Here is a 24,195-nt window from a genome sequence, read left to right on the forward strand (position 1 = left end):
TTTTGTTTTATGTTAATATGTTGAATAATGTACGACTACGGCTAACAGGCGCAAAATGTTAAGTAGCTTAGGATCTAAACGATGAAAATATATATTTTTTTAAATTGTAGGTAATTATGCTGGCTAATCTACCGTAATGGAATATTTTATAAATATACATAAATATACGTCCAAAAATTAAAAAAACGGTGACGTATAAAACTAGGGTGACGTATAAAACCTTACCAAAACTGCAAAAATGAAGATACTTGAATTTTGCAAATTGCTTTTGGTTTCTGCATATTTACACTATGTGTGTACCAAATTTCAAGTGTCAGCAAAGCTTCGAACAAATTTGGCAAAGTTTCGAGTTTCAGATGCCGATGAATGTATAACACCTTATAGAACAAAAAGTTTTGCTCTCCTGATTTTCGGCTTTAGCGTCATTATTGTATATATATTGAACTATAGTTTTCGAAAGTTTTATCACTTTTTGTTTATAATTGACATTTTTACAGCAACTTAAAAAAATTGGCGTTTTATACCGTTTTTTCAATCTCACGGCTTTGTTATTGCAAATTTCGTAATCGGACCACCGCCATTTTGTAGCTATTTTTATTACGAACAAAATCATGTCCTAAGCATTTTTTCGTACAAAGTCATCCCGCTGAGTTATTTAAAGAAAACTACTAAAAAAAATTTTTTTCACGATTAAATTGTTAATAACTTTTTTTCCTGATAAAATATTTTGTCAGCAAATTAGCCTGTTATTGTACTCATCATTTAGTGTATTCCTGTGTAGTTATTTCCGAGTTATCAAGGAAATGTCACCAACAGTAACTTTTCGGCCTCTGCCGACTGGACTATAAGAGAATGATAGAAGTGATGAAGCAAAATGCAAAAAGTAGTTTCCTTTAATTTTTCGCATTGAAATATCACGGAGAATAAACATCAGTAAATGTACGTTTGCTGTTTTTCAGTAAATTTGTAAAGATACTCAATAATTGTGATTAATGCATCTGTTAATAGTTTCCGAAAAGCATTCTTCGGGGTGTGATTATGTTTATAATACCGTACTCGATATTCTGTAAGGAAAACGTATGATAAACATACAAGGTAAAAATATGCTTTTTTATCCTTATTGTGAATTTATTGTCAATTGTCTTATACCCTTAAAAAAACTTATATAACTGGTACAGTGAACAGATATTGCTTCTAACTTCCTTAGATTTTCTAATGCTGGACAAAAAATTGCGTCCCCTTTAAAGAAAATAGTTGTTAGGTTTAATTAATATTCAATATCTAACAATTGTAATAGAATTTACTTATTTTCTAGGTAATGAGAACTTAATTGTTTAACTTACTGTAAATTAAAACATAATTATTTTAAAGTAAAAAAAAACATACCAAAAAATATACAGTACGCACTTTTCCGATGTAGCCACTGAATAAATGTTTTTCGATTAGGATTCAAGATTCAATATTTTAAATTTTGTGGAAGAAAGGAAATATGACAAAATAATCAAAAAGTAAGTAGTAGCCTTGATCTCTCAAATTTGACTTCACTTCTCTCCTAATTCTACAAAAAGAAAACAAGTACCTAGGTAGTTTTTAAATAAGCGAATATTGTATTAAGTAAAAAACACAAATAAATAATAGAATTTTTAACAACAAGCAGAGGCAACTGTTGAAATAAAATAATTTTATTACTAACTGGCAAGTTTGAAATATAAATTCATTACCTACTACTGACTTTTCGATTATTTTCTAATAAACACAGTTAAAATCTTGTTTCAGTTAATACGGTTTTTCTTGAAAACCATAAAGTTTTTTAAAATTCAACAAGAGTAAAAAAAATTTTAAAATTAAATTCTGCTGTGAATCAATATTATTATTTTTCAATTCGGTCAATGAAAAAAAAGTTCGGTACAATTTTAGGGGCGAGTCATCCCCAATGAACACCTTGTAGTTCTTCAATTAACTTTAAATCATATTCAAAGAAGACCAGTAATAAACCTAAATCCTTTACCAAATTTGGTTCTTCTGCGGTAAAGTGTTGCAGATATTAATTTTTTTCGAAATTTAGGGCCCCAATTTGGGGGCTAATAACTCCTGAGGGGTGCAACTTTGTATATAGGTAAGTTTGGTTAAATTACAATATTTTGGACACCCCTACATGCACCTGCCCTGTGTCGGTTCTTATGCGGGACACCCTGTATAAAGCTGTTCCAAGGATCAATTTGTCAAATTTAAAATTTAAATTCGCTTGGCTAAAAAAAAGTACTGTGAAGAACTATTGGAAAATCTTACATTTTTTCGAGGTTATGGATATATTTTTGGCGTCGAATTTTCGGGGTCGGTATCTCCTCCAATGATCAACGCATTCATATCTGAATTCAGCTGGTTTTTGTCTTTAATTACATAAGTAATTAGCGTAAGTTTCACTATTCTACGTCAAACATCTTGGTGTTTTAGACAATGTGGATATTTTTCAAACTTCGACACTCTGTATCTCAAAAATTCAAATTCTCAGATTAGTTAAACACCCTGTATATGACCTGTCACTTTGACAGATAAAGTTTTTCACTGTAATAATTAATTAATTACTCAATTACTTAATTAATAAATAATAATAATGTTTTTTGTCTTGGAGTAAAATGAATACAGTCGAACCGGAATGCAACGAGGAAAAAGCTTCCCCCACCACCAGCGTCGTGTTCGAGGCTTCCACTCAAACCCCTACCAACGAAGTTTGCGAGTCGCCCCTGTTCACACAGAAAGGATACTGCCTGAAGACCACGGGTCACAGCCACCAAGCCTTGACGAACATACACAGGATGAGGCAGCACGGTCAGGTACACTTAGAGGTTTGGTTAGAATTTTTTAGCTGGTTTTTGGCTATGCAGTTGCTTTTTGTGAAGTGTTTCAACGATTGGGAATGCTGTTTTGTTTCATAAATACGGGGTTTACCTAGAAGAGGTCGTATATTGCTACTGAAAAAATATATGAGGAAAACAATTGTAACAATTTTTTTGGGTCACCCTGTAGCAGAAGTACGAGAAAACATAACTGAAATGTTGTGCTATATTCGAAATAATTCATAAAAGTGCTGATAAAAATACGTGTAAAAATATTTGTAACAACATATTGCATCGTGCTCGTAGTCCAGGTGGTAGTTTGGGGTTGGGCTAAATACAGGGTGTAACTTTTAATGGAAGTCACATTTACGCCTTTAGAAACATATCATAAGCTTGTTGTCATTTTAAAAGTTTAAATTTAAAAAAAAATTATTTTCGTAATTTTTATATATTTGGGTATGCTACAGTATGCATTGTTGTCAAATTCATATTTTTTTCATGATATCAGGATATCACACAGAAATGTAATAATAAAGACACATAAACACACCATACCGTCACTAAAAACTGAAATAAATAATTTTATAAGATTATACACTTATATCTCGTTGTAAACCGATAAACTGGACGCTAAAATGAATATAATATGATAAATATGTATAAGAAATGTTATATCAGGTGGAATGATATTTATGTAGTTCAACTGAATTAGGTCAGTGTCAGAAGACAGTGATATCACAGACAATATAACATGGCATGTCTGTGGTGGTATTGAGATTAACAAACTCAACAGAGTACATTAAAAAGTAGTATGAAATACTTTTTATTAAAATATTGAATTAATAAAAAAAAACATTTTAATCTATAAAATTAAGAGGTATGTATTTATATATATTTTTTTATCATGTGCATTTTATAAACACAACAAAATAATTATATTTAAACAAAAAATAGTTTTACTCGAGGTTTTAAACGTATGAAATGACGTCAATGTTAATATAAAAAATTTTGTTATGCACAAACAAGATTCATAACTTGAAATTGTAGGAAACACCTACTCTATAGGTACATACCTCTACTAGCACTGATTTACACCAGCAATGTCTAGTAAAATAAGAAAAAATAGAATAAAATAAATATATTAAAGCCATATTAATAAATTATAAAGAGTAAAATTCACGTAAGAAGTAATTTTGATAGAAAACACAGGTTTTTAATTAAAAATTGTAAATATTTTATTGATTCATAAAGTATAGGGTTATTTTTGACAAGATTTTTCATGACTATTTTGCATAAATGCGGTTAAATTTCGTTGATCGCTCAATTTCCTCTTTCAAGGCCTGTGTGGTCGTGGACTTGTTGGCATAAATCTTAAACTTAAAAAAACCTCAAAGAAAACAGTCCAACGGCGTTAAATCACATGATCTTGGCAGCCAGTTCTGGTGACCAAAACGGGAAATTACACGACCAGAAAATGACTTGTGTCAGTAATTGAATTGTTTGTCGGGCTATGTGGCATGTGACACCGTCTTTTTCTAAAACCTCTTGTCGTCTACATCCATATCATGCAATTTAGGCACAAAAAACTGGATATCACGTCGTGATAGCGAGCATCATTAACTGTTATTGCCTGACCAGCAGCTTTTTCGAAGAAGAATGGTCAGATGATGCATCCAGCCTTAAAGCCGCACCAAACAGTGATACGTTGTAATTACTCGTGGATTTTCTGAACACCAAATACGACAGTTTTATTGATTAATGAACCCATAATCCATTTAACGAACTCTCTTCGCTTTGCGTGATCAGTAGGCTTCAGTTTTTGAGTCAATTGAACTTGAATACGCTGTAGAGAGTTTCTCGAAATGGCCAATTCTTGACCACGATGCTAAATTGATGTTCCTGGACTCTCAACAACACTCTCACGAACTGCTTCGATGTCTTCTGTTGAACGATCGTTGAAGGACGGACAGAGTGTTTAAGATCCAATATCCCAGAATTTTTTCAATTAATTTCTTCACAGTTGATGAAGGTAAATCATTATTCCGAGCAAATTTTGTTCGAAAATTGCGAACTATAGGTGCCAAACCTTCATTATCTTTAATATATTACTCGACAATGAAAACGCGTTGCTCTTTCGTATAGCGCTCCATTTTTAATAACTGTCAGCTGTCACGTTGACTTTTGTTTTTCGTTGGCAACACTTTACCGCACAAATGGCGCAAAATTCAAATCTTTCGTGAATTTTGGGACACCCATTATAATAACTACATATATAACAAAATATGTGTTTTTAAAAAATCATTTTTTTTACCTACAATTAGTAAATTGGTTAATATTTAATAAATAACACAGCCACACAAAAAACTTTCGGGCCCAGAGGTCAGACCATGTTCCTTGTAAGTTTTTTAGGTCGCTGAATCCGAATCCGAGGTCCATTTAACCCCATCACCTCAGGATTTATCATAACCTCAAAAAAAACACGATATTCTGAACAATTAAACCATTTAACCTTAAGACTCAAGCTTCCAATGCTAAACCCAAACCCCACTAACCCTATAACCCCATAACCCCATAACCCCATAACCAAGGGAATAAATCATACGAAATCTGTATTATTGCAAAACATCACATAGCTGGGGACTCCTTGAAAATCCAAGTATACAAATCCAAAAAAATTCCTATAACCCAATCGGTATTTTTGAGGTTATGAAAAATCCTGAGATGATGGGGTTAAATGGACCTCGGATTCGGATTCAGCGACCCAAAAATCATGTTATAAATATGGTCTGACTTCTGCGCCTGAAAGTCGATTTTTGTGTGGCTGTGTAATCCAAAACATAAGAATTTTCGAAGAACACCTGAACATTTTTCGGTAACATCAAAAAAATATGGTAAAATTACACGTCGCAAAGTTTGACAAAAGTAATCTATTTCTGCAAAATCGTTGTGTTACAGTTGATGATAAGCATGCACATAAAACCAAGTTTGGGAACTGCCCAGTAGCGGCGTAGACGTAAACAAGACATTAAGTGCATTTTAAAAAAATTAATCGACTATTTATTTGATGAAAAAAAAATATTTTATTAGTATTTTATAAAACGCGTAAGTACCCCTAAAAAAACTGACACCCACTTAAGGTTACACCTTGTATAATAATAAGATTATTTGCTTTCAGAATAATTTTTTATCACGCCGAGATGGGACTATTATTGACCTTATTTGGCGTTATGGGCTATAAGTTCTACCTCATCTGAATCAATATATCTCATGGCCATCTGGATTATAAAATACAGACCGTTTTGTATTACAGTACCTTTCATGTGTACTAATTTCTAGACATTTATGATTTCTGCTTTTTTAATGACTGTATCTACCTAATATTCAACTTTGCTTAACACTTAAGCAGTATTTTACACAGGATGTTGCATTAGTGCGATAAAAGAAATCTTTTATAAAAATTACAAAACTTAGGTCTTGTGAAAAATTATCACGCCATTTACGAATAATACTAACTTAAATTCAACAAAAAAACGTGTGGGCTTACCATTAGCAAATTTCCCGTTGCTGACTATATTGGATGCTTTGTTTGCACACTCATAAAATCCAATTAGAATATATTTATTCGACAAAATTAGCAAGCACTAAAATGGTGATTACTGGCCAGGTTTTATTACCGCCTGACCTAGTTGTCTACGAGATATTTATCGGTTGACCCATTTATTTAAAAGCTAAAAGCGTATAAGGTTAACTTTTTTCATAGTTTGTATTGCGAGATGACGGACAATAAAAAAAAACAGTGTGTAGTATATGTTTTTTAGAAAAATATCACATATACATTATTTACAAGCAGATATGAGTGTTTCGTCAGTTTGGAATGTACTGGGTACTCTGTGTTCAATGCTGGTTTGGTATTTTTTAGATAGAGAGGTGCAGGTATCTTTTAATTCTAATGAACTTCTAAAGCGCCAAAGTTCAGTACGCCATCTATTGGCTACTTATTTAGTTTTCAAATTTAAAAAATAGTCCTCCTCAAAAATATTAATTAAACCAACTCGGGATAGTAGCATTGTTTATATTTCATATTTCTAAAATTACTAAATAAAGTGAATATCAAAACTGCTTCTAAAACCTATCTACTGCACTGCCAGTCTATGCGTGGCAACTGGGACTGCCTAATCAATTTTTTTCTGAAAATGATATCACCTCTTACGCGACGCATCTTCCCCCGCAAACAATAAACTTAATTTTGTTAATTCAGAACGGCTTATGGCTAAAGGTCACAAAGGCTTCGCAATTAATCTAGCAGCCGGCGCTTTTGAGCTAAATAACTATTAATTTATGAATGATATGAGTAGCTCTAAGAACATATAGAGAATAGGGGGCATTTCATGCCAAATCACTCAGTGAGTTTTTAATTTTCCTGATTTTTTAGTATTATTTAATACCCATTTAGAGTAGCTTCCATGAATTTTTTCAAATTTTTATTTCGCCTTCTCAAGATTGGAATATTTTGGATACAAAAAATTCAAATACATACTTGACGAAAACTAGAGATATTATAAATCTTTTTTTTTCATTTTGTTCGCTTTGAGATGTAGTTTTATAGAAAAATATAAAAAGAATACATTTTTAATTTTTTGAGTGTTTTTAAATTTTACAGCAAAAAGTGCTTTTTGAAAAAGAGGGTCATTATTTTTTTACTCAAAAAAATTGTCTTCCAATATGCAAATATATGAGAACTTTCATTTTGCATGTACAGGGTGATAATAAAATTGGTAAATATAAAAATCGAATAAACTGTCTTTTGCTCATCATTTCATCATTCAAATATAATTGGCATCCAAACTTCTTAATAAATTATATTTGTTTCTTAGTTTGTACTTAGCAATTCACACATTTACGGAAAATATAAGCACACTAATATCTTACTATAATATAAACTAACACTAATAACTAACTGCATATTTTAAATTGAGAATATTGTTATTAAAAGTTTAGAATGATTCAAACACACCTCCACCATGAGTTGCCCATTTTTCATTTGTTTGAAGTTCAATCACTTTTGATTATGGCGGTTGTTGTCAAACTTTTTTATTTTCCATGCCAACCGCATTTTAAAGACAAGCAAACATTTTAATCAAGAATACCTTTTTCTAGTGAAATTAACAATGTTTTACTGTCCGTTTCTATCAAAGTAGGCCGATTCATACATAAATTGAAATTGTAATATAAATTTCAATTTTAAGCAACTTTCCTTAATAACATATTTTTGTATTATTAAAATCAAAGGCAGTTGAACGATTTTTATATTTATCGATTTTCTGATCACCCTGTACATGAAAGATGAAAGTTCTCCATGCCAACTGCATNTAATAAATTATATTTGTTTCTTAGTTTGTACTTAGCAATTCACACATTTACGGAAAATATAAGCACACTAATATCTTACTATAATATAAACTAACACTAATAACTAACTGCATATTTTAAATTGAGAATATTGTTATTAAAAGTTTAGAATGATTCAAACACACCTCCACCATGAGTTGCCCATTTTTCATTTGTTTGAAGTTCAATCACTTTTCATTATGGCGGTTGTTGTCAAACTTTTTTATTTTCCATGCCAACCGCATTTTAAAGACAAGCAAACATTTTAATCAAGAATACCTTTTTCTAGTGAAATTAACAATGTTTTACTGTCCGTTTCTATCAAAGTAGGCCGATTCATACATAAATTGAAATTGTAATATAAATTTCAATTTTAAGCAACTTTCCTTAATAACATATTTTTGTATTATTAAAATCAAAGGCAGTTGAACGATTTTTATATTTATCGATTTTCTGATCACCCTGTACATGAAAGATGAAAGTTCTCCATTCCAACTGCATCTTAAGGACAAGTAAAACTTTTAATCAGAACTGCCTTTTTCTCGTAAAATGAAAAATATAACAAAAAATAAAATAAAGAAGAATTTTGAGAATTTTTCGAAAAAATAACGCCACTCTTTTTCAAAGAGCACTTATTTATTTAAAAATCAAAATATACTGACATAATAAAACTAAAAATGTATTATTTTTATATTTATTTATTAAACTACTCTCAAAACGAACAAAATGAAAAAAAAGGTTATCATACCTATCTTTAGTTACATTTTTTACTCAAAATATTCAAATGCTCATAACTTCTTGAGGGGTTGCAATAAAAATTTGAAAAAAATCATAAACTGTACTCTAAATGGATACATAATACCAAAAAATCAGGAAAAAAATGATCGGGTCACGACCTCAGTGATGACATGGAATGCCTTATACGTAAAATGCTTTGTAATGCTGCTGCTTCCGCTATATTTTTTAAATAAAACACTTTTATTTCTGTTTCTAGCTCTGTGATGTTACGTTAAAAATAGGATTAGAAAAATTTAAAGCCCATAAGGTCGTTCTAGCGTCTGTTAGTCCATATTTTTTTGCTATGTTCAACGGTAAGTAACCAATAGTTAGATATAAGTAGCAACGTTCTTAGAATAGAATTCATACCACTATTTTAACTTCGAATAGTTTAAACACATACAGTGTGTACCAAACAAGCTATGTTCTCCAGGTGACATGAAAGAACATAGTTTGCCGGTGATAGAGATCCACGACATGGACCCAACAGCTATAAATTTACTGTTGGATTACTCATATACTGGTCAAATAACAATCACAGCAGATAACGTGCAAGTTCTGCTACCTGCTAGTGGCCTTCTACAAATGAACGAGGTTAGGGAAGCTTGCTGTCGTTTTTTACTCAGACAGTTACACCCTACTAACTGCCTCGGGATCAGAAGTTTCGCAGGTAAGAACAAAAAAGTTTAACTGATAATTGTTATTCAAAAAATCCATTTTTAAGACACACATTCATGTAAAGAGCTTCATCTAAAGTCCCACGTATACGCCCTACAAAACTTCCAACAAGTGGTTGGAACAGAGGAGTTCCTTCTGCTACCGTTTGACGAGGTACGCATTTCAAATTTATTTTTTCACGTGCTAGATCGAAGGCAACTTTTTCAGGTAAACGAATTGATCTCAAACAGTCAACTGAACATCTCCTCAGAAGAAGACGTGTTTTCGGCAGTTCTAAACTGGGTGAAACACGATCTAGCTGAAAGAAGCCAGTACATTTCAAGGGTACCTGCACATTTTGTCAACCTAAATTTTTTCGTGCGGTGTATTTGTCGAAATCGCAACTACACTCCACGCAAAAATTTAGGACCCACTTTAATAACCCGACTACTGACTTGAATGCACTGTTTTTAGTTGATGCAACACGTTAGGTTACCTCTGGTAAACAGAGAGTTCCTAATGACCAGAGTGGACAACGAGAAGTTGATCAGGGAAAACAGTGAGTGTCGGGAGCTTTTGCTAGAAGCTATGAGGTACCATTTGGCGCCTGAAAGGAGATGCGCGTTAACTACCACAAGAACCATGGAGAGAAAACCACAGGGGGCGGAACCGTACCTATTCGCAGTTGGTGAGTGAGTTTTTGAATTAAGTAATGTGATACATAGTTTTTCTTCATATAGGTGGTGGTTCCTTGTTTGCTATACACTCAGAATGTGAAGTATACAACCCCAGGACTGACTCTTGGTCCGCCGTAGCTCCGATGCAGTGGCGGAGGTCAAGATCGGGTGTAACAGGACTTAGAAGACTTCTATATGTTGTAGGAGGGTAATTCTTTTTATTAAAATTAAAATGTGATGTGCTACCACAGTGACGATATATTTTTAGGTATGACGGAGCTTCAGATTTAGCTTCTGCAGAGTATTACAACCCTTTGAACAACACCTGGTCATCCATAACCCCTATGGGAACAAAAAGATCTTGTCTAGGTAAAAAGTTTACATAGCAATTAAACAAAACATCCAGAATTTATAATGTATATATTTTTCAGGAATTTGCTCTTTTGACGGCCTTATATACGTTTGCGGAGGGTACGACGGTGCATCCTGCTTGAGTTCCATGGAACGTTTCGACCCTTTGACGGGGATCTGGTGTAGTTGTCCCGCCATGAACACCAGGAGACGTTATTGTAGGATAGCCGTCGTGGGTAAGTACAGAAAAGACATTAACTAAAACTGATGTTTCTCTTGGATCTGAAGTAGGTATGAATATGAAAGAAACGTTGATTCTGACTCTTTTGTACCTAACCCTGATAAAACGTTTCAGAGAATTGTATTTATGCCTTGGGTGGTTTTGATTCCACCAACTACCAAGCCTCAGTCGAACGGTAAGGAATTATACAACTTTTTATCAAGAATTGCACATAATTTTTCTTTTAGTTTTGATCCAAGAGAAGGCACGTGGAATGCAGTGCCATCTATGTCGTCCAGGAGAAGTAGTTGTGGAGTAGCAGCCCTTAATAGTCACTTGTATTGTATAGGAGGTTAGTAGCCAGTACTTTTTCTTCATAATAGAGTAAAAAAATACGCTTTTTAGGTAACGATGGCACTATGTGCATGTCTAGCGGCGAGCGGTTCAACGTGAGAAGGAATGCATGGGAGCCAATCACGTCAATGAACAATAGAAGATCCACGCACGAGGTAGTGGCCATAGACGACTTCATATATGCTATTGGCGGGAACGATGGGTCTTCCAGTCTGAATGCTGTGGAACAATACGACCCCAAGACTAACAAGTGGCTGGTGGTGTGTTCTATGAGTACCAGAAGGAGCTCTGTGGGTGCCGCCGTCTTGGACTGTATCAATATCGAGCACGTGCTGAGGCAGACGAGACACAGTTGATACAGATTATCTATGTAGGGAAATTATTCTAGTTGCTATTCTTGGATTATGTTGTAAGGCGACAACACAGTTTTTTAAATGGCGAGGATATAACGAATTCAATCTTGGGTATTTACGTCATTGAGCGCCATCTATTGAAAATACTGTGAAATGTAAAACAACATGAAAACAAAAGACGGTGGTGGATGGTGCTCACTGATTTTATAAATTGTATATATATCTCTCGACAATTACGAATATTTGGAAGTGAAACTAAAGATTATTAATTTGTTTTATTCAATTGAATCCATTGGGCTTTCACGTAATTTTTGTAAGGGTGTTTATCATCTAAGGGGGTCTAAAAAGTGTAACGAATAAAATGCTTTAAGTAAAAATTATATCTGAATGTGGCTTCAATCTAAAGTCAATGTTGTTGCTTTTTGTAAAATCTACAACAATACTTTTCTGTGATAATGAAGTATTCAAAAGTAATAGGGAACCAAGTTATATTTGTAACAATTATCGTTTTCATACGGTTGTTCTATTTTAGGGAGTAAATCTAGGTGTAGAATAGGGCCTAAGTAGATAGGCATAGAGAGTGTATTGTTTTTATTATATATTGCAAATGATTGGTGATTTTCATTGTAAATGTAACATGTTGGATTGTAAGTTATTGCGTTGCCCATGCGAGTCTTAATATCAGTGTTAATATAGGTACTATGTAACCTCTAAGTCTAATTAATAATTGTTAACACCGATGTTAAACTTCGCATGTGGGGCAACTGATGTTTTGTTGAACTCAGTGTCCGTGCGGTCTATGAAATATTCCGGATTTATATAATTTGACTAAATATACTGATTACAATATATGTATAAGGTTTAAACGAAACACCAAGAGATATAAGAAACGTTTCAACGAGTTAGAATATTTTTCATAACGCATGAAAGGACTGAAGTTTTTAAATATGTTAGTTAATTTTTACTATATTATATCAAACTGCACTGCCATTTTGTGTAGCTTTTTAGCAATGCTGATAAGATAAATAAAGTTTTTATTAAGCATTGAAACTATTTAATACTTAGGTAGGTANGGAATAATGGCGACACATAAAATATTTTCAGAGTTGGCTGCCCTGCCATTGAATTTCGTTGGATTTTTCGTTTTGTGAAATTGGCTATCCTTTTATCTTTGTCCTTTGTTTAGGTTATGAATTTGATTAAATTAACGTAACCTAAGATTTTGGTTTACTGAGCTAGAACTATATTTTGATTAAATTATAGTTAAATATCCAAGGAATATGGCTATTTTTCTTTTATTAGTATATATTATTTTTGCTGCCAATGCTTGTCCAAATTTCGTTTTAGTTTTAACCGACGACCAAGATTTAATTCTTGATGGATTAGTAAGTATAATACCAAAAGAATTATTGGAATGTTTTAACAAATATTGTAATAAATTCAGACACCTATGGAAAAAACCCTGAAACTAGTTGCTGACAAAGGAAAAGTGTTCAAAAATGCAGTAAGTTAATTTCATATGTCATTAAGTAAAGTTGAAAAAGTGTGATGTCTAGTTTGCCAATTCTCCAATTTGCTGCCCAAGTCGAAGCAGTATTCTTACTGGAAAGTTTGTTCATAACACTGGAGTCTTTAATAATTCCATTGAAGGAAATTGTTCTAGTCGAAACTGGCAAAAGCATCACGAACCGTACTCTATAGTCTCTCTTCTTCAGAGTAGTAAGAATTATACTACGTTTTATGCTGGTAAATATCTGAATCAAGTAAGTGATTACAATAGCTAGTAATATAAGAAATTAAACGTTTGTTTTACTTTTTTAATTGAAGTATGGTACGAAAGGGGCTGGTGGAATTTCACATGTACCAAAAGGGTATGATTGGTGGATTGGGTTACAAGGAAATTCAAAATATTACAACTACACATTGTCTGTTAACGGTACAAAAATATTCCATAGAGATGTATATCTTACCGATCTTTTGGTAAACATTTGTAAATATTATTGTTGTGTAAATAATTTTAAAATGTATTTATTACTAGTCAAACTACAGCATAGATTTTTTAAGAAATAAACCTGCACACAAACCCTTCTTCATGATGGTAGCTCCACCAGCTGCCCATGCACCTTTTATCCCCGCGGAGAGACATAAAAACTCGTTTCCAGAAGCAAAAGCGGTGAGAAATCCGTCTTTCAACTTCACTTTGTCTCAGGTATGTCTCTGTTTATTTTATCGAGTTATTTGGAATTAAAAAAATTGTTTCTCTTACAGAAACACTGGGTAGTACAGATGTCGCCTTCTCATTTACCTACAAATGTGTCAATCTTAGACAAAATACAAAAACATCGTCTGCAATCTTTGCTGGCAGTAGATGAAATGGTAGAGAGGATCGTAAAAGAATTAAACGATTCAAAGGAGCTGGAAAGTACTTATATTGTCTTTGCTTCAGACAACGGTTTTCATATTGGTAATATTTACTATGTCATTGTTACCTAGTTGATCGACAAACTGTTTTTTTTTTTGGATTTTAGGCCAGTTTGCTCAGCCTTGGGACAAACGCCAGCCCTACGAAACAGATATAAGAGTGCCTTTTATTGTTAGTGGGCCAAATATACCACTGAAAACCATGGAAAGTTATCCCATTTCATTAGTCGACTTAGCCCCTACGATTTTGGACCTGGCAGGTACCGAAATTCCTGATTTCATGGATGGTAGAAGCTTCAAGGAAGCATTGTTTTCACACGAGAGGAAACTGTTCTCGAGACGGATATTTGTAGAGTACTGGGGAGAGGGTAAACGTGCAACTATCGATCCAAGTTGTCCTTGGAAGTACGACAAAAATCTATCGGTGAGAGTTAATTTCTGTAAGTACGTTTCGACATTAGTTTTGACAATTTGTTTTCTGTTTTTTAGCAATGCAGTGTTGATCAGTGGTGCAAGTGCCAAGACTCCAGGAATAACACTTACACGTGTGTCGTTACGTTGTCCGAATCGGAAAAATTTAAATATTGCAGCTTTAGAGACGATCAGGTAGGCCAAATTCTACTAATAATAGACACATTTCTCATATTTTGAGTGAATGTTTCTATGAGAGGGGACAGTCTATAACTATTTCGAGATTCACAAGTGTTCATAGATTTACATTTGCATTACCTTGTTGCAGAATTTTAGGGAAGCATATAACTTAACGTTAGACCCTTACGAACTTAATAATGTTTATGCTGGAATGGATAAGGGCTGGGTAAAAAAGTATGACGGATTATTGGAAAATTTTCAAAGTTGCCATGGAAGGGGGTGTTGGCTGTGAAAGCGAGTTCATTTGTAATTAGTTGTTTTGTTGTAGCATTTTCTAATTTGGCATAATTAAATTTTTGAAATATTCAAACAAGTTTTTTTAATTCCTATTATATATATATACAGGGTGTGCCATTTAACACTCCCACAGAGGTTGTTAGGTTCTTCGAATAGTTTCAAATTGAAGTTTTTCAGTTCAGTTTCAAATTGTTTTTTTTGTATTGTGTGTTAGTATGTGGTGTGAATAAAGCTTTTATAACAATATTTTAAAAGAATATTTTGTCTCGGTGTGATTTAAATAAAATAATAGATTTTTCTGTTACATCATACATTGCATATTGAAGCCGACATGTCTCAAAAACGAGTAAGTATTGGGAAATACGTTATATTACAAAAATTACTCAAAATTTAACAATCTTTCAAATGGACCGCATTTCCACATTCCAGGTATTAAAAAATTTTTTAGTATCGACACGCCATCTATACAGAAAGATTTGAACTAATAATTCTAACTCTAATTTGAAGCTCGTGAGAGACCTAACAACCTCAGTTTCTGGAACGAAAATAAATTTCTTCATTTCGGAGACATTGGCAGCGGGAGTGTTAAATGGCACATCCTGTATATATTGTGTCACTATGTTATACTACAGAGACTTAATAAATGATTACAAGCCACGTGACCAATAATTTTGTATGGAACAGTAATTTTATTTTCTTCACGGCAATTAAATTTTGGTAAAATTAAAAAATATTAAAACAATCAAGATTACATTAAAACACAACATTCTGTTTCACCGGCTGTAATTTATGTAATTTTCACGAGATTCTATCTAACCAATCATGTTATCTAAACATTTATGAAGGCTATATTCAAAAATGTTTACTATTACATAAAGTTCTCTTAAAAATCTTTTTTCTTTAATATTTTTAAAACATATTTATATAAATATGGGTCCGCTAATTGAGAGTTTTGGATTTACAGGGTGAGAAATATAAAATAATCACATTTTGTAAAATACCTCTGAAGGCGTTTGATTCAGAATGATGAAACTTAGGCTGGTGATTTATATAATTGAAAGTAAAATTCTATTGAATTTGGATCTTAAATACAAGGAATAGTTTTTGTTAAAATGTTTAGGTTTTCAGTTACAATTCTTAACTGTTTTATATGTTTGAAACAATAATTTTCAGACTTCTAATAAAGTATCTATCATTTATTGACGATATTGAAATTGTCTTACTTTGATAACACAGCCCCACAAAAAAAGGATCGGATCTGGTATTCAGACCCATATATTTCCATGTATTTTTTTCTAAATCCAAATCCAAAATTTTTCTGAATCCAAATCTGCCTTCAGATTTGGCCCAACGGGTTTGAGTAGTTTTCGGTAAAATTCAAAAAACAGGTCAAAATTCACAGAAAACGTCATTTACTATTGGCGAAAGTAAAAAATCAAATTATTCTACCAGCTCACTAGAGGTATAATTTTTCACTCGTTTAATTCCAATTTATCATCATATAGTCAGACAAGCAGGTCCAATTTCATACAAAAACAGAAAACATATCAAAATGCCATTTTCATGGCATAATTCCTGTTGCAGAGTTCTGGATCCATCTTCATATCCACCCACCCATTTATGAATTCATACATCTTTCTATCCAGTCGTTCATGCATGAATACGCATATTTATTCATCCACCTGTACCACCTATAAAACCCACCCATCTATCCATCTACTTTTTGTACTGAGTGATGAAATAACGGCCTAGAAGATTGATAATTTTGTTGCTATAACGTGTTCTCTTTTCTTCAAAAGATCTATGCAAAGAGTTACGCTTTCATTTAGTCCCTCTATTTTTTGTTTCTCTTTTTAACAACCAACAAAAATCGGCCAACATGTTGTGATCCCATCTTCCTTGATATCGCTGTTCTATAACCTACATATCCTGATGAAATCGTTCGCCTTATTCTTCGCTATAATCTCCAAGATTTTCAGGAAACCAATCCAGATGTGAATGAAGGAAGTGCAACTTGTATTTCATCAAACATCCCAGATCTTGGAAGTCTTTTATCATTTTTGATACAATTTCTTCGTATTTAGGACTCTTGTCATTTCCTAAAAAATTTGTCCCTACAGCTTTGAAACTAGTCTTAGCACTCTTCTCAACGCTACTCATTGTAGTGATGAATGTTGCATCCTTGAACAATGTCTGAATCTGAGGTCAATCGAATACACCTTTCAATTTTGGCTCAGAAATATTCGGAAATTTTCGCCCTATATATACATATAGTTTCATTGCATTCTCAATCTTCTAGGCTGTTATCTCATCTCTCAGTACAAAAAGTAGATGGATAGATGGGTGGATGGGTGGGTTTTATAGGTGGTACAGGTGGATGAATAAACATGCCTATTCATGCATGAAGGACTGGATAAAAAGATGTATGAATTCCTAAATGGGTGGGTGGATAAAAAGATGGATCCAGAACTCTGCAACACAAATTATGCAATGAAAATGGCGTTTTTAAGCATTGTGATATTTCTGTTTTTGAATGAAATTGGACCAGTTTGTCTGACTCTATGATGATAAATTGGAATTAAACGAGTGAAAAATCATACGTCTAGTGAGTGGGTAGAATAATTTGATTTTTTTATAACTTTCGTCGATCGTAAATGACGTTTTTTGTGAATTTTGACGTTTTTTGAATTTTCCCAAAAACTTTTTTTTGTGGGGCTGTGTAATCAAACAATTGGCAAGCAATTTTTTTGATGAAAAAAATTCAAACAAAATTCGCGAAATAACGAATTAAAAAAGGGTGGCCGACCGAAAAGGGGTGCCCATATATTTAAAAGTATTTTTTTTTCATGATCAAGTGATACATACAAACAGGTATTTCTTTATTTTTCACAAAATTTTCATTTTCTTAAAGTTACAGTTACAAAAAATTCCTTAAAAATGGAACAAATCCCATGCTTTCCCAATTCCCAAAGTATGAAATCCATGTGTTAGCTTAAAATTGTGGTTATACGAATCTTCAAATTCAGATTCTTATTGTAAAATATTTATCAAATTTATTTCCCTACCTGGTGGTAAGCTGTGGATAGGTAAATATTCGGTTGGGAATGCTTTTTTGTCAAATCCAAAATGCAAGTCACACACCACATAAGTTTTATAAATGTAGCAATAACTTTTATTGTTCAACAAAGGATTTTGCACCTAGTTTATCCATTTTCTACACAGTACAATATCGCTTTTGGAAAAAGTGTGTCTTCTACAACATAGTTTTTATAAAAGTTCATTGTTTTACCAAGTATTTAAGTACACTTCAAGAGAATCTATGAGAATAATAAGTACACAAATTGTCATGGATTTAGGTAGGTCGGTTATCTATCTTCTGTCTTAGCCCCACGTTGGGCGCCATGACGCAGATTTTTTATTTTGCTTGTTCTGAGTAGCTTGTGATGGAGTTGACCTACCTTCATCTCCCATTAGCATACTGAGAGTCGTAAGCCCTCATAATGGGTTCGGAAGAAGTGTACCTTTTCAGGTTTGTTTTCACCTGTGGTGTTAGGATGTTGTCGCCCACTTGCCAATTCTAGATTCTGGAGTCTGGAATAATTTGGAGGGTAACTCGGTGCACCCTCCCAGCAAGAGATTAGCTCTCCTGAGCTGTCAACCAGCCTATCGAGGAGAAAAATGTGATCATGTTGCTCAGGGGGATCTCTCTGATGTAGATCATAGAAGACCACTGTTCTCCTAGCACGGATTCTCTCGTTGACGAGATACCAGTGCACTCGTAGAGTAGTAGAAAAACTGCGTCTATACTCCACGGTCGAAATTATAGAGAGTGATTCAGACAATATAAAAACACTATTACCATAATGCGTATAAAATATAAAATGATTTTTATACGGTTCAATATTATTTATCTTTGTGCCGCTCGCTACGCACATCGATAGAATCTATAATCGTCTAGAGACCGAGTTACACTGAACGTCGATCTATATTCTATCTCTGTCTTTTGCACTTGGTAGGGAATAGGGAAATGCTTTTTTAGTGGGTGTAAACGGACTTGATTTAACCCGTCCTGAGAAACGTCATAGCATAAGCGTAGACGAGGGGTCTAATTCCATGGCTATAATAAATTTATAAATTAAAAAAACACAATTGGGACGTTTTAAAATGCTGTAATAATTAAAATGGATCAAAGTGCTTGTTATAGCAAACCGTAAAAAATATTAGATGTTATGTTTTATTATCTTTTTTCAATATTTTCTATATCTTGTTGCCTTTTACTCAGACACGCCAATGGATTTTCGTTCCTGGCACACTTCATCCCCCTTATTAGTCCAAAAGCTAGCGATGAGTCACTCTCTATAATTTCGACCGCGGAGTATAGGTGTCATGTCAGGTAAATTTTAGAAACATCGGAGAAAATTTTCAAAACATTGGTGAATTTCCACATCTGTCTTCATGATTGGAGCAGCGTTCAGCGTGCTTGTTCTGGCAATTGCGACGTCTGCGGAGCCTCCGTGACAAACATTAGAAAGTTTGGTGAAAAATTGAGAATGGCGGGAACTGTGCTACAAGGGCTTCTTTTGTAGAATTGTTGCGAATATCTGAAATAGGTGAATTTTGCCCCGCATACTATGACAAAAATACTTCATACACACTGCAAATCGTGTGTGTCAAAATAAAAAAACATTCATACGTAGAAGATGTTGGATGATTACCAATTGACAATCACAACACAGTCATTAAATACGTCACACATACATTAGTGTCCTGTAATGGATATGTACCGTCAAACAGGTCGATTAGTAGGGATAAAGTCGACCAACTGCGTGCAGCCAAATATATTGTGGCCTGTGATCAGTGTGATCAGATTGCTGCGTTATGTCATTGTTATAATGTGTGAAGGGGTTTGCACTTATGTCTGTTGTGTTGAGAAGTGTGAACATTCGGCAAAATAAAAAGTACGAACTCAGAAAATGATTAACAATTATAAAACTTAAATGTATCATGATATGAAACATACGAAAACGTTTGATTACACATGCAAGGTAGTACACAATACGGGTTCTGCATAGGGTTACCAGATCTATTTCATGACAGACCCGGAGACACATGACCCTTTTGTATAGTTGATGCCTAAAAAAAAAAAGAAATACCTCATGACTGACACCTGGAGGAAATAATTGATGTCTAAAAAAAAAGGATGGAATCATGAAATGTGGGAAATGTTTTCGAAGAAATCACGATTTTTCCAGAGAACCTGGAGAAATGACATGTTAACCCGGAGCCCGAAGATGTACCGTCAAAACCCGAAGACTCCGGGTCAAACCCGCAGATCTGGCAACCCTAGTTCTGCATGCTAGTATTCTTATAGTTCGATTATTTGTGAACAGATATCAATAAGAAAATAATAATGTTTTCATCATCTTGGAAAAATGTAGCAACTAATATCAAAAATTGTACTTTTACGGGATAAGGCGATCATTTTCATTACAAATTTAAATGTTTGTTGATTCGTTTGCTAAAAACTAAAGGCCTTTTTTGCGTCAAATACCTTAAGACCAGTGGTGTGTCATTATTATTTTCTTAGGGGACAGGGTGACAAATGTCACACTTAATAGAAGTGAATGGTTTATTGCAGATGCTTCAAAACTATAAAAAGAAACTTGGAGCATCTGGAAAAAAATTATGACGAAAATAATCTCCGAACAGCAATAGTCAACTGTTTAGCTATTAGTCAAATTTTATCCAAAGTTTTTAATTAAGTTTAAAAAAAAGTTCCTATTTTGATTTATATTATCCCTGAGAATGTTGTTTATATTATTTGAGCTATAAACTTAAGGTTGTGTAAGAAAGACTTAAAATAAAAGATATTTTTATACTTCTAAAGGTTGTTTTTCATAAAAAAATATGCAAATCATTTTTTTCGTATTTTTTTTTTAATATTTCGTGATCGACTTTACCCATTTCACAGGCAAAGTCGATGTTTCTAAGTAAGTGATTGCCTTTACCCCACAATGAGAGGTAAAGTCGATCACATTTCAAAATAATGCAGATAATGCACACAAAAAAAAAGTTAATCCAGCTTATCATACGAAAGATTGTCTACAGAATCTACATTATCTATTTCAAAAAAATAATGTAAGTAATTGAGACGTAATTTCAAAAAAAATCATTATTTTTGATCGACTTAACCCTGTTTGACGAGTGTATTTCTGGCTGCATAGCAGAAATATCAAAATTGTGTATACTTAAACTTTTCTTTATATTTTAAGTGCTACGTGCAAAGACCTTCATTTATATTCCAAGTAATTTCTTTTATCTTGGAATTTCAAGTATTATGTAGTATTGACTACTTACACATTGACCTATACTATGGATGATATCTTCTTATTTAAGCAAATTTTTTAGTACTACATTTTAATTCAATTGTAGCTAATATCCAAGCAACATGCCAATTTTTCTATTATTATTAGTGTATAATATTTTCGCTGCCAATGCTCACCCAAATTTCGTTGTAGTTTTAACTGATGACCAAGATTTAATTCTTGATGGATTAGTAAGTATATACAAAAAAAATATTGGAATGTTTAATAAATATTGTAATATATTCAGACACCCATGGGAAAAACCCTGGAATTAATCGGTGGGAAAGGAAAAGTGTTTAACAATGCAGTAAGTAAATTTTGTATAAATCGTTAGATAAAGTAAAAAAGTGTGATATCTAGTTTGCCAATTCTCCGATTTGCTGCCCAAGTCGAAGTAGTATTCTTACTGGAAAATTTGTTCATAACACTGGAGTCTTTAATAACTCCATTGAAGGAAATTGTTCTAGTCCATACTGGCAAGAGCATCACGAACCGTATTCTATAGTCGCTCTTCTTAAGGATAGTAAGAATTACACTACATTTTATGCTGGTAAATATATGAATCAAGTAAGTGATAGAAATAATCAGTAATATAAGAAATTAGAATGTTTATTGTATTTTTTAATTGAAGTATGGTACAAAAGAGGCTGGTGGAATTTCGCATGTACCAAAAGGGTATGATTGGTGGATTGGATTACAAGGGAATTCAAAATATTACAATTACACATTGTCTGTTAATGGTACAGAAGTCTTCCATGAAGATGTATATCTAACTGATCTCTTGGTAAACATTTATAAATATTATAGTTTTGTAAATAATTTTAAAATGTATTTATTGCTAGTCGAACTACAGCATAGATTTTCTAAGAGATAAACCTGCAGACAAACCTTTCTTTATGATAGTAGCTCCACCAGCTGCCCATGCACCTTTTACCCCTGCAGAGAGACATAAAAATATGTTTCCAGAGGTAAAAGCGGTGAGAAGTCCATCTTTCAACTTCACCTCATCTCAGGTATGTCTCTGTTTGTGTTATTGATTTATTTGCAGTTTCAAATTGTGTGTGCTTCAGAAACACTGGCTAGTACAAATGTCACCTTCTCATTTACCTTCAAACGTGTCAATCTTAGACGAAACACATAAACATCGGCAGCAAACTTTGCTAGCAGTCGATGAAATGGTAGAGAGGATCTTTAAAGAATTAGAGGAGTCAGAGGAGCTAGAAAATACATACATTATCTTTACTTCAGACAACGGTTTTCATATTGGTAATAATTTGTTATGTCGTGCTATTTAATTCTTCGACATAGTTTGTTTGGATTCTAGGCCAGTTTGCTCAGCCTTGGGACAAACGTCAGCCTTACGAGACAGACATAAGGGTACCCTTTATCATCAGTGGGCCAGATATACCACTGAAAATCACTGAAAATTATCCTATTTTATTAGTCGACATAGCCCCTACGATTTTGGACTTGGCAGGGACCGAAATTCCTGATTTCATGGATGGCAGAAGTTTCAAAGAAGCATTGCTTTCGGATGAGACAAAACTGCCCTCGAGGCAGATATTTTTTGAGTATTGGGGGGAAGGTGAAAGTACAACTATCGATTCAAGTTGTCCCTGGAAGGACGATGAAAATCTGTCGGTGAGATTCGTACTTTGTAAGTACGTTTCAACACTAGTTCTGACATTTTCTGTTTTTTAGTTTTGCATTGTCGATCAGTGGTGCAAGTGCCAAGACTCCAGGAATAACACTTACACGTGTGTAGTTACATTGTCCGAATCGGACAAGTTTAAATATTGCAGCTTTAGAGACAATCAGGTACGCCAAATTCTACTAATAATAGACAGATTTCTCATGTTTTGAGTGAATGTTTCTGTGAGAGGGGAACTATTTCAAGATTCGCAAGTATTCATAGATTTACATTTATATTACCTTGTTGCAGCATTTTAGGGAAGCATATAACTTAACATTAGACCCTTACGAACTTGATAATGTTTATGCAGAAATGGATAAGGGCGTAGTAGGAGAGTATGATGGATTATTGGAAAATTTTCAGAATTGTCGTGGAAGTGGATGTTGGTTGTGAAAGCGATTTGATTTGTAATTAAGTTGTTTAATTTCAGCATTTTCTGTTTTGACATAATTAAATTTTTGAAATATTTAAAAAGTTTTTTTTTTAATTCCCATTGCCTTTTACATTTAATAGAATATTAATATTTTTGTAATACATATTTAGGAAAAGTAGGTAGATTTTTGAAAAATATGTTATATGTACCTACTATATTAAAAAATGTTTTTATTTTTAGACGGGGCGTTACAGTTTTCTTAAAAAATTTCTTTTCTTGAATATTTTTAAAACAATGTTCTATCCTTGAAGTTTTGCAGAATAGTATTGAAGGTTAAGGTTTAAATAAAGGGTGTTAATTAAGTACGTCTGCAAATTTTAAGACATGATTTTTAAGTGATTTTAAATCAAAAAGGTTATTGATAGTGTTCAATTGAGAAATTGATAGTTTTTGATTGTGTTGATATAAAAAAAAATTTCAAAATCTTGAGACATTTCTGAAGACATTTGATGCAGAATGATGAATCTACCTCAAGGAAAAATATTTTTTTGATTTTATTACTTTTTAACTTTCAGTAAGGGAATATATTCAATGAATTTTTTTATCAGCTTAATGACATTAAAAAGTGCATATTTTGAGGTATTTATATATATTTTTTCATTAACAACTATTAACAATTGGATAATCCTGGCTAAGGCAAAGGCGTTTTTAAAAAATAGTTTGAGATAATCGCATTTAAAGTTTCAAGTCTCTGATTGCTGCATTTAGTTAATTTTTTTTTTAAGTTATGTACATTAAGCTGTTGATTTCAGGATCCTGAAAGGTCTCTTCTAACCTCTTC

General features: G+C 33.1%; 3 protein-coding genes across 3 annotated transcripts; all 3 read left to right on the forward strand.

Annotated features, from left to right (window-relative positions):
* The first annotated feature begins 2,636 nt into the window (after window positions 1–2,636).
* Window positions 2,637–12,266, forward strand: LOC108908546 (kelch-like protein 17). Its single transcript, XM_018712608.2, has 12 exons — window positions 2,637–2,834; window positions 9,220–9,316; window positions 9,436–9,672; window positions 9,727–9,833; window positions 9,888–10,004; window positions 10,134–10,347; window positions 10,400–10,544; window positions 10,605–10,705; window positions 10,768–10,923; window positions 11,043–11,103; window positions 11,156–11,259; window positions 11,313–12,266. The coding sequence occupies exons 1-12, from the start codon at window positions 2,637–2,639 to the stop codon at window positions 11,615–11,617; spliced, it is 1,842 nt and encodes a 613-aa protein (XP_018568124.2). The 3' UTR covers window positions 11,618–12,266.
* Window positions 12,267–12,796: 530 nt separating this feature from the next.
* LOC111691362 (N-acetylglucosamine-6-sulfatase-like) lies at window positions 12,797–14,979 on the forward strand. Its single transcript, XM_023454055.1, has 9 exons — window positions 12,797–12,999; window positions 13,059–13,118; window positions 13,171–13,377; window positions 13,442–13,594; window positions 13,653–13,823; window positions 13,883–14,078; window positions 14,143–14,459; window positions 14,525–14,641; window positions 14,775–14,979. The coding sequence occupies exons 1-9, from the start codon at window positions 12,895–12,897 to the stop codon at window positions 14,916–14,918; spliced, it is 1,470 nt and encodes a 489-aa protein (XP_023309823.1). The 5' UTR covers window positions 12,797–12,894; the 3' UTR covers window positions 14,919–14,979.
* Window positions 14,980–21,344: 6,365 nt separating this feature from the next.
* LOC108908543 (N-acetylglucosamine-6-sulfatase-like) lies at window positions 21,345–23,455 on the forward strand. The gene is made up of 9 exons (XM_018712604.1): window positions 21,345–21,479; window positions 21,536–21,595; window positions 21,649–21,855; window positions 21,920–22,072; window positions 22,131–22,301; window positions 22,359–22,554; window positions 22,613–22,929; window positions 22,990–23,106; window positions 23,231–23,455. The coding sequence occupies exons 1-9, from the start codon at window positions 21,372–21,374 to the stop codon at window positions 23,372–23,374; spliced, it is 1,473 nt and encodes a 490-aa protein (XP_018568120.1). The 5' UTR covers window positions 21,345–21,371; the 3' UTR covers window positions 23,375–23,455.
* The last annotated feature ends 740 nt before the right edge of the window (window positions 23,456–24,195 follow it).

This window comes from Anoplophora glabripennis, unplaced genomic scaffold (genome assembly GCF_000390285.2).
Source record: "Anoplophora glabripennis isolate ALB-LARVAE unplaced genomic scaffold, Agla_2.0 scaffold207, whole genome shotgun sequence".
NCBI lineage: Eukaryota > Metazoa > Arthropoda > Insecta > Coleoptera > Cerambycidae > Anoplophora > Anoplophora glabripennis.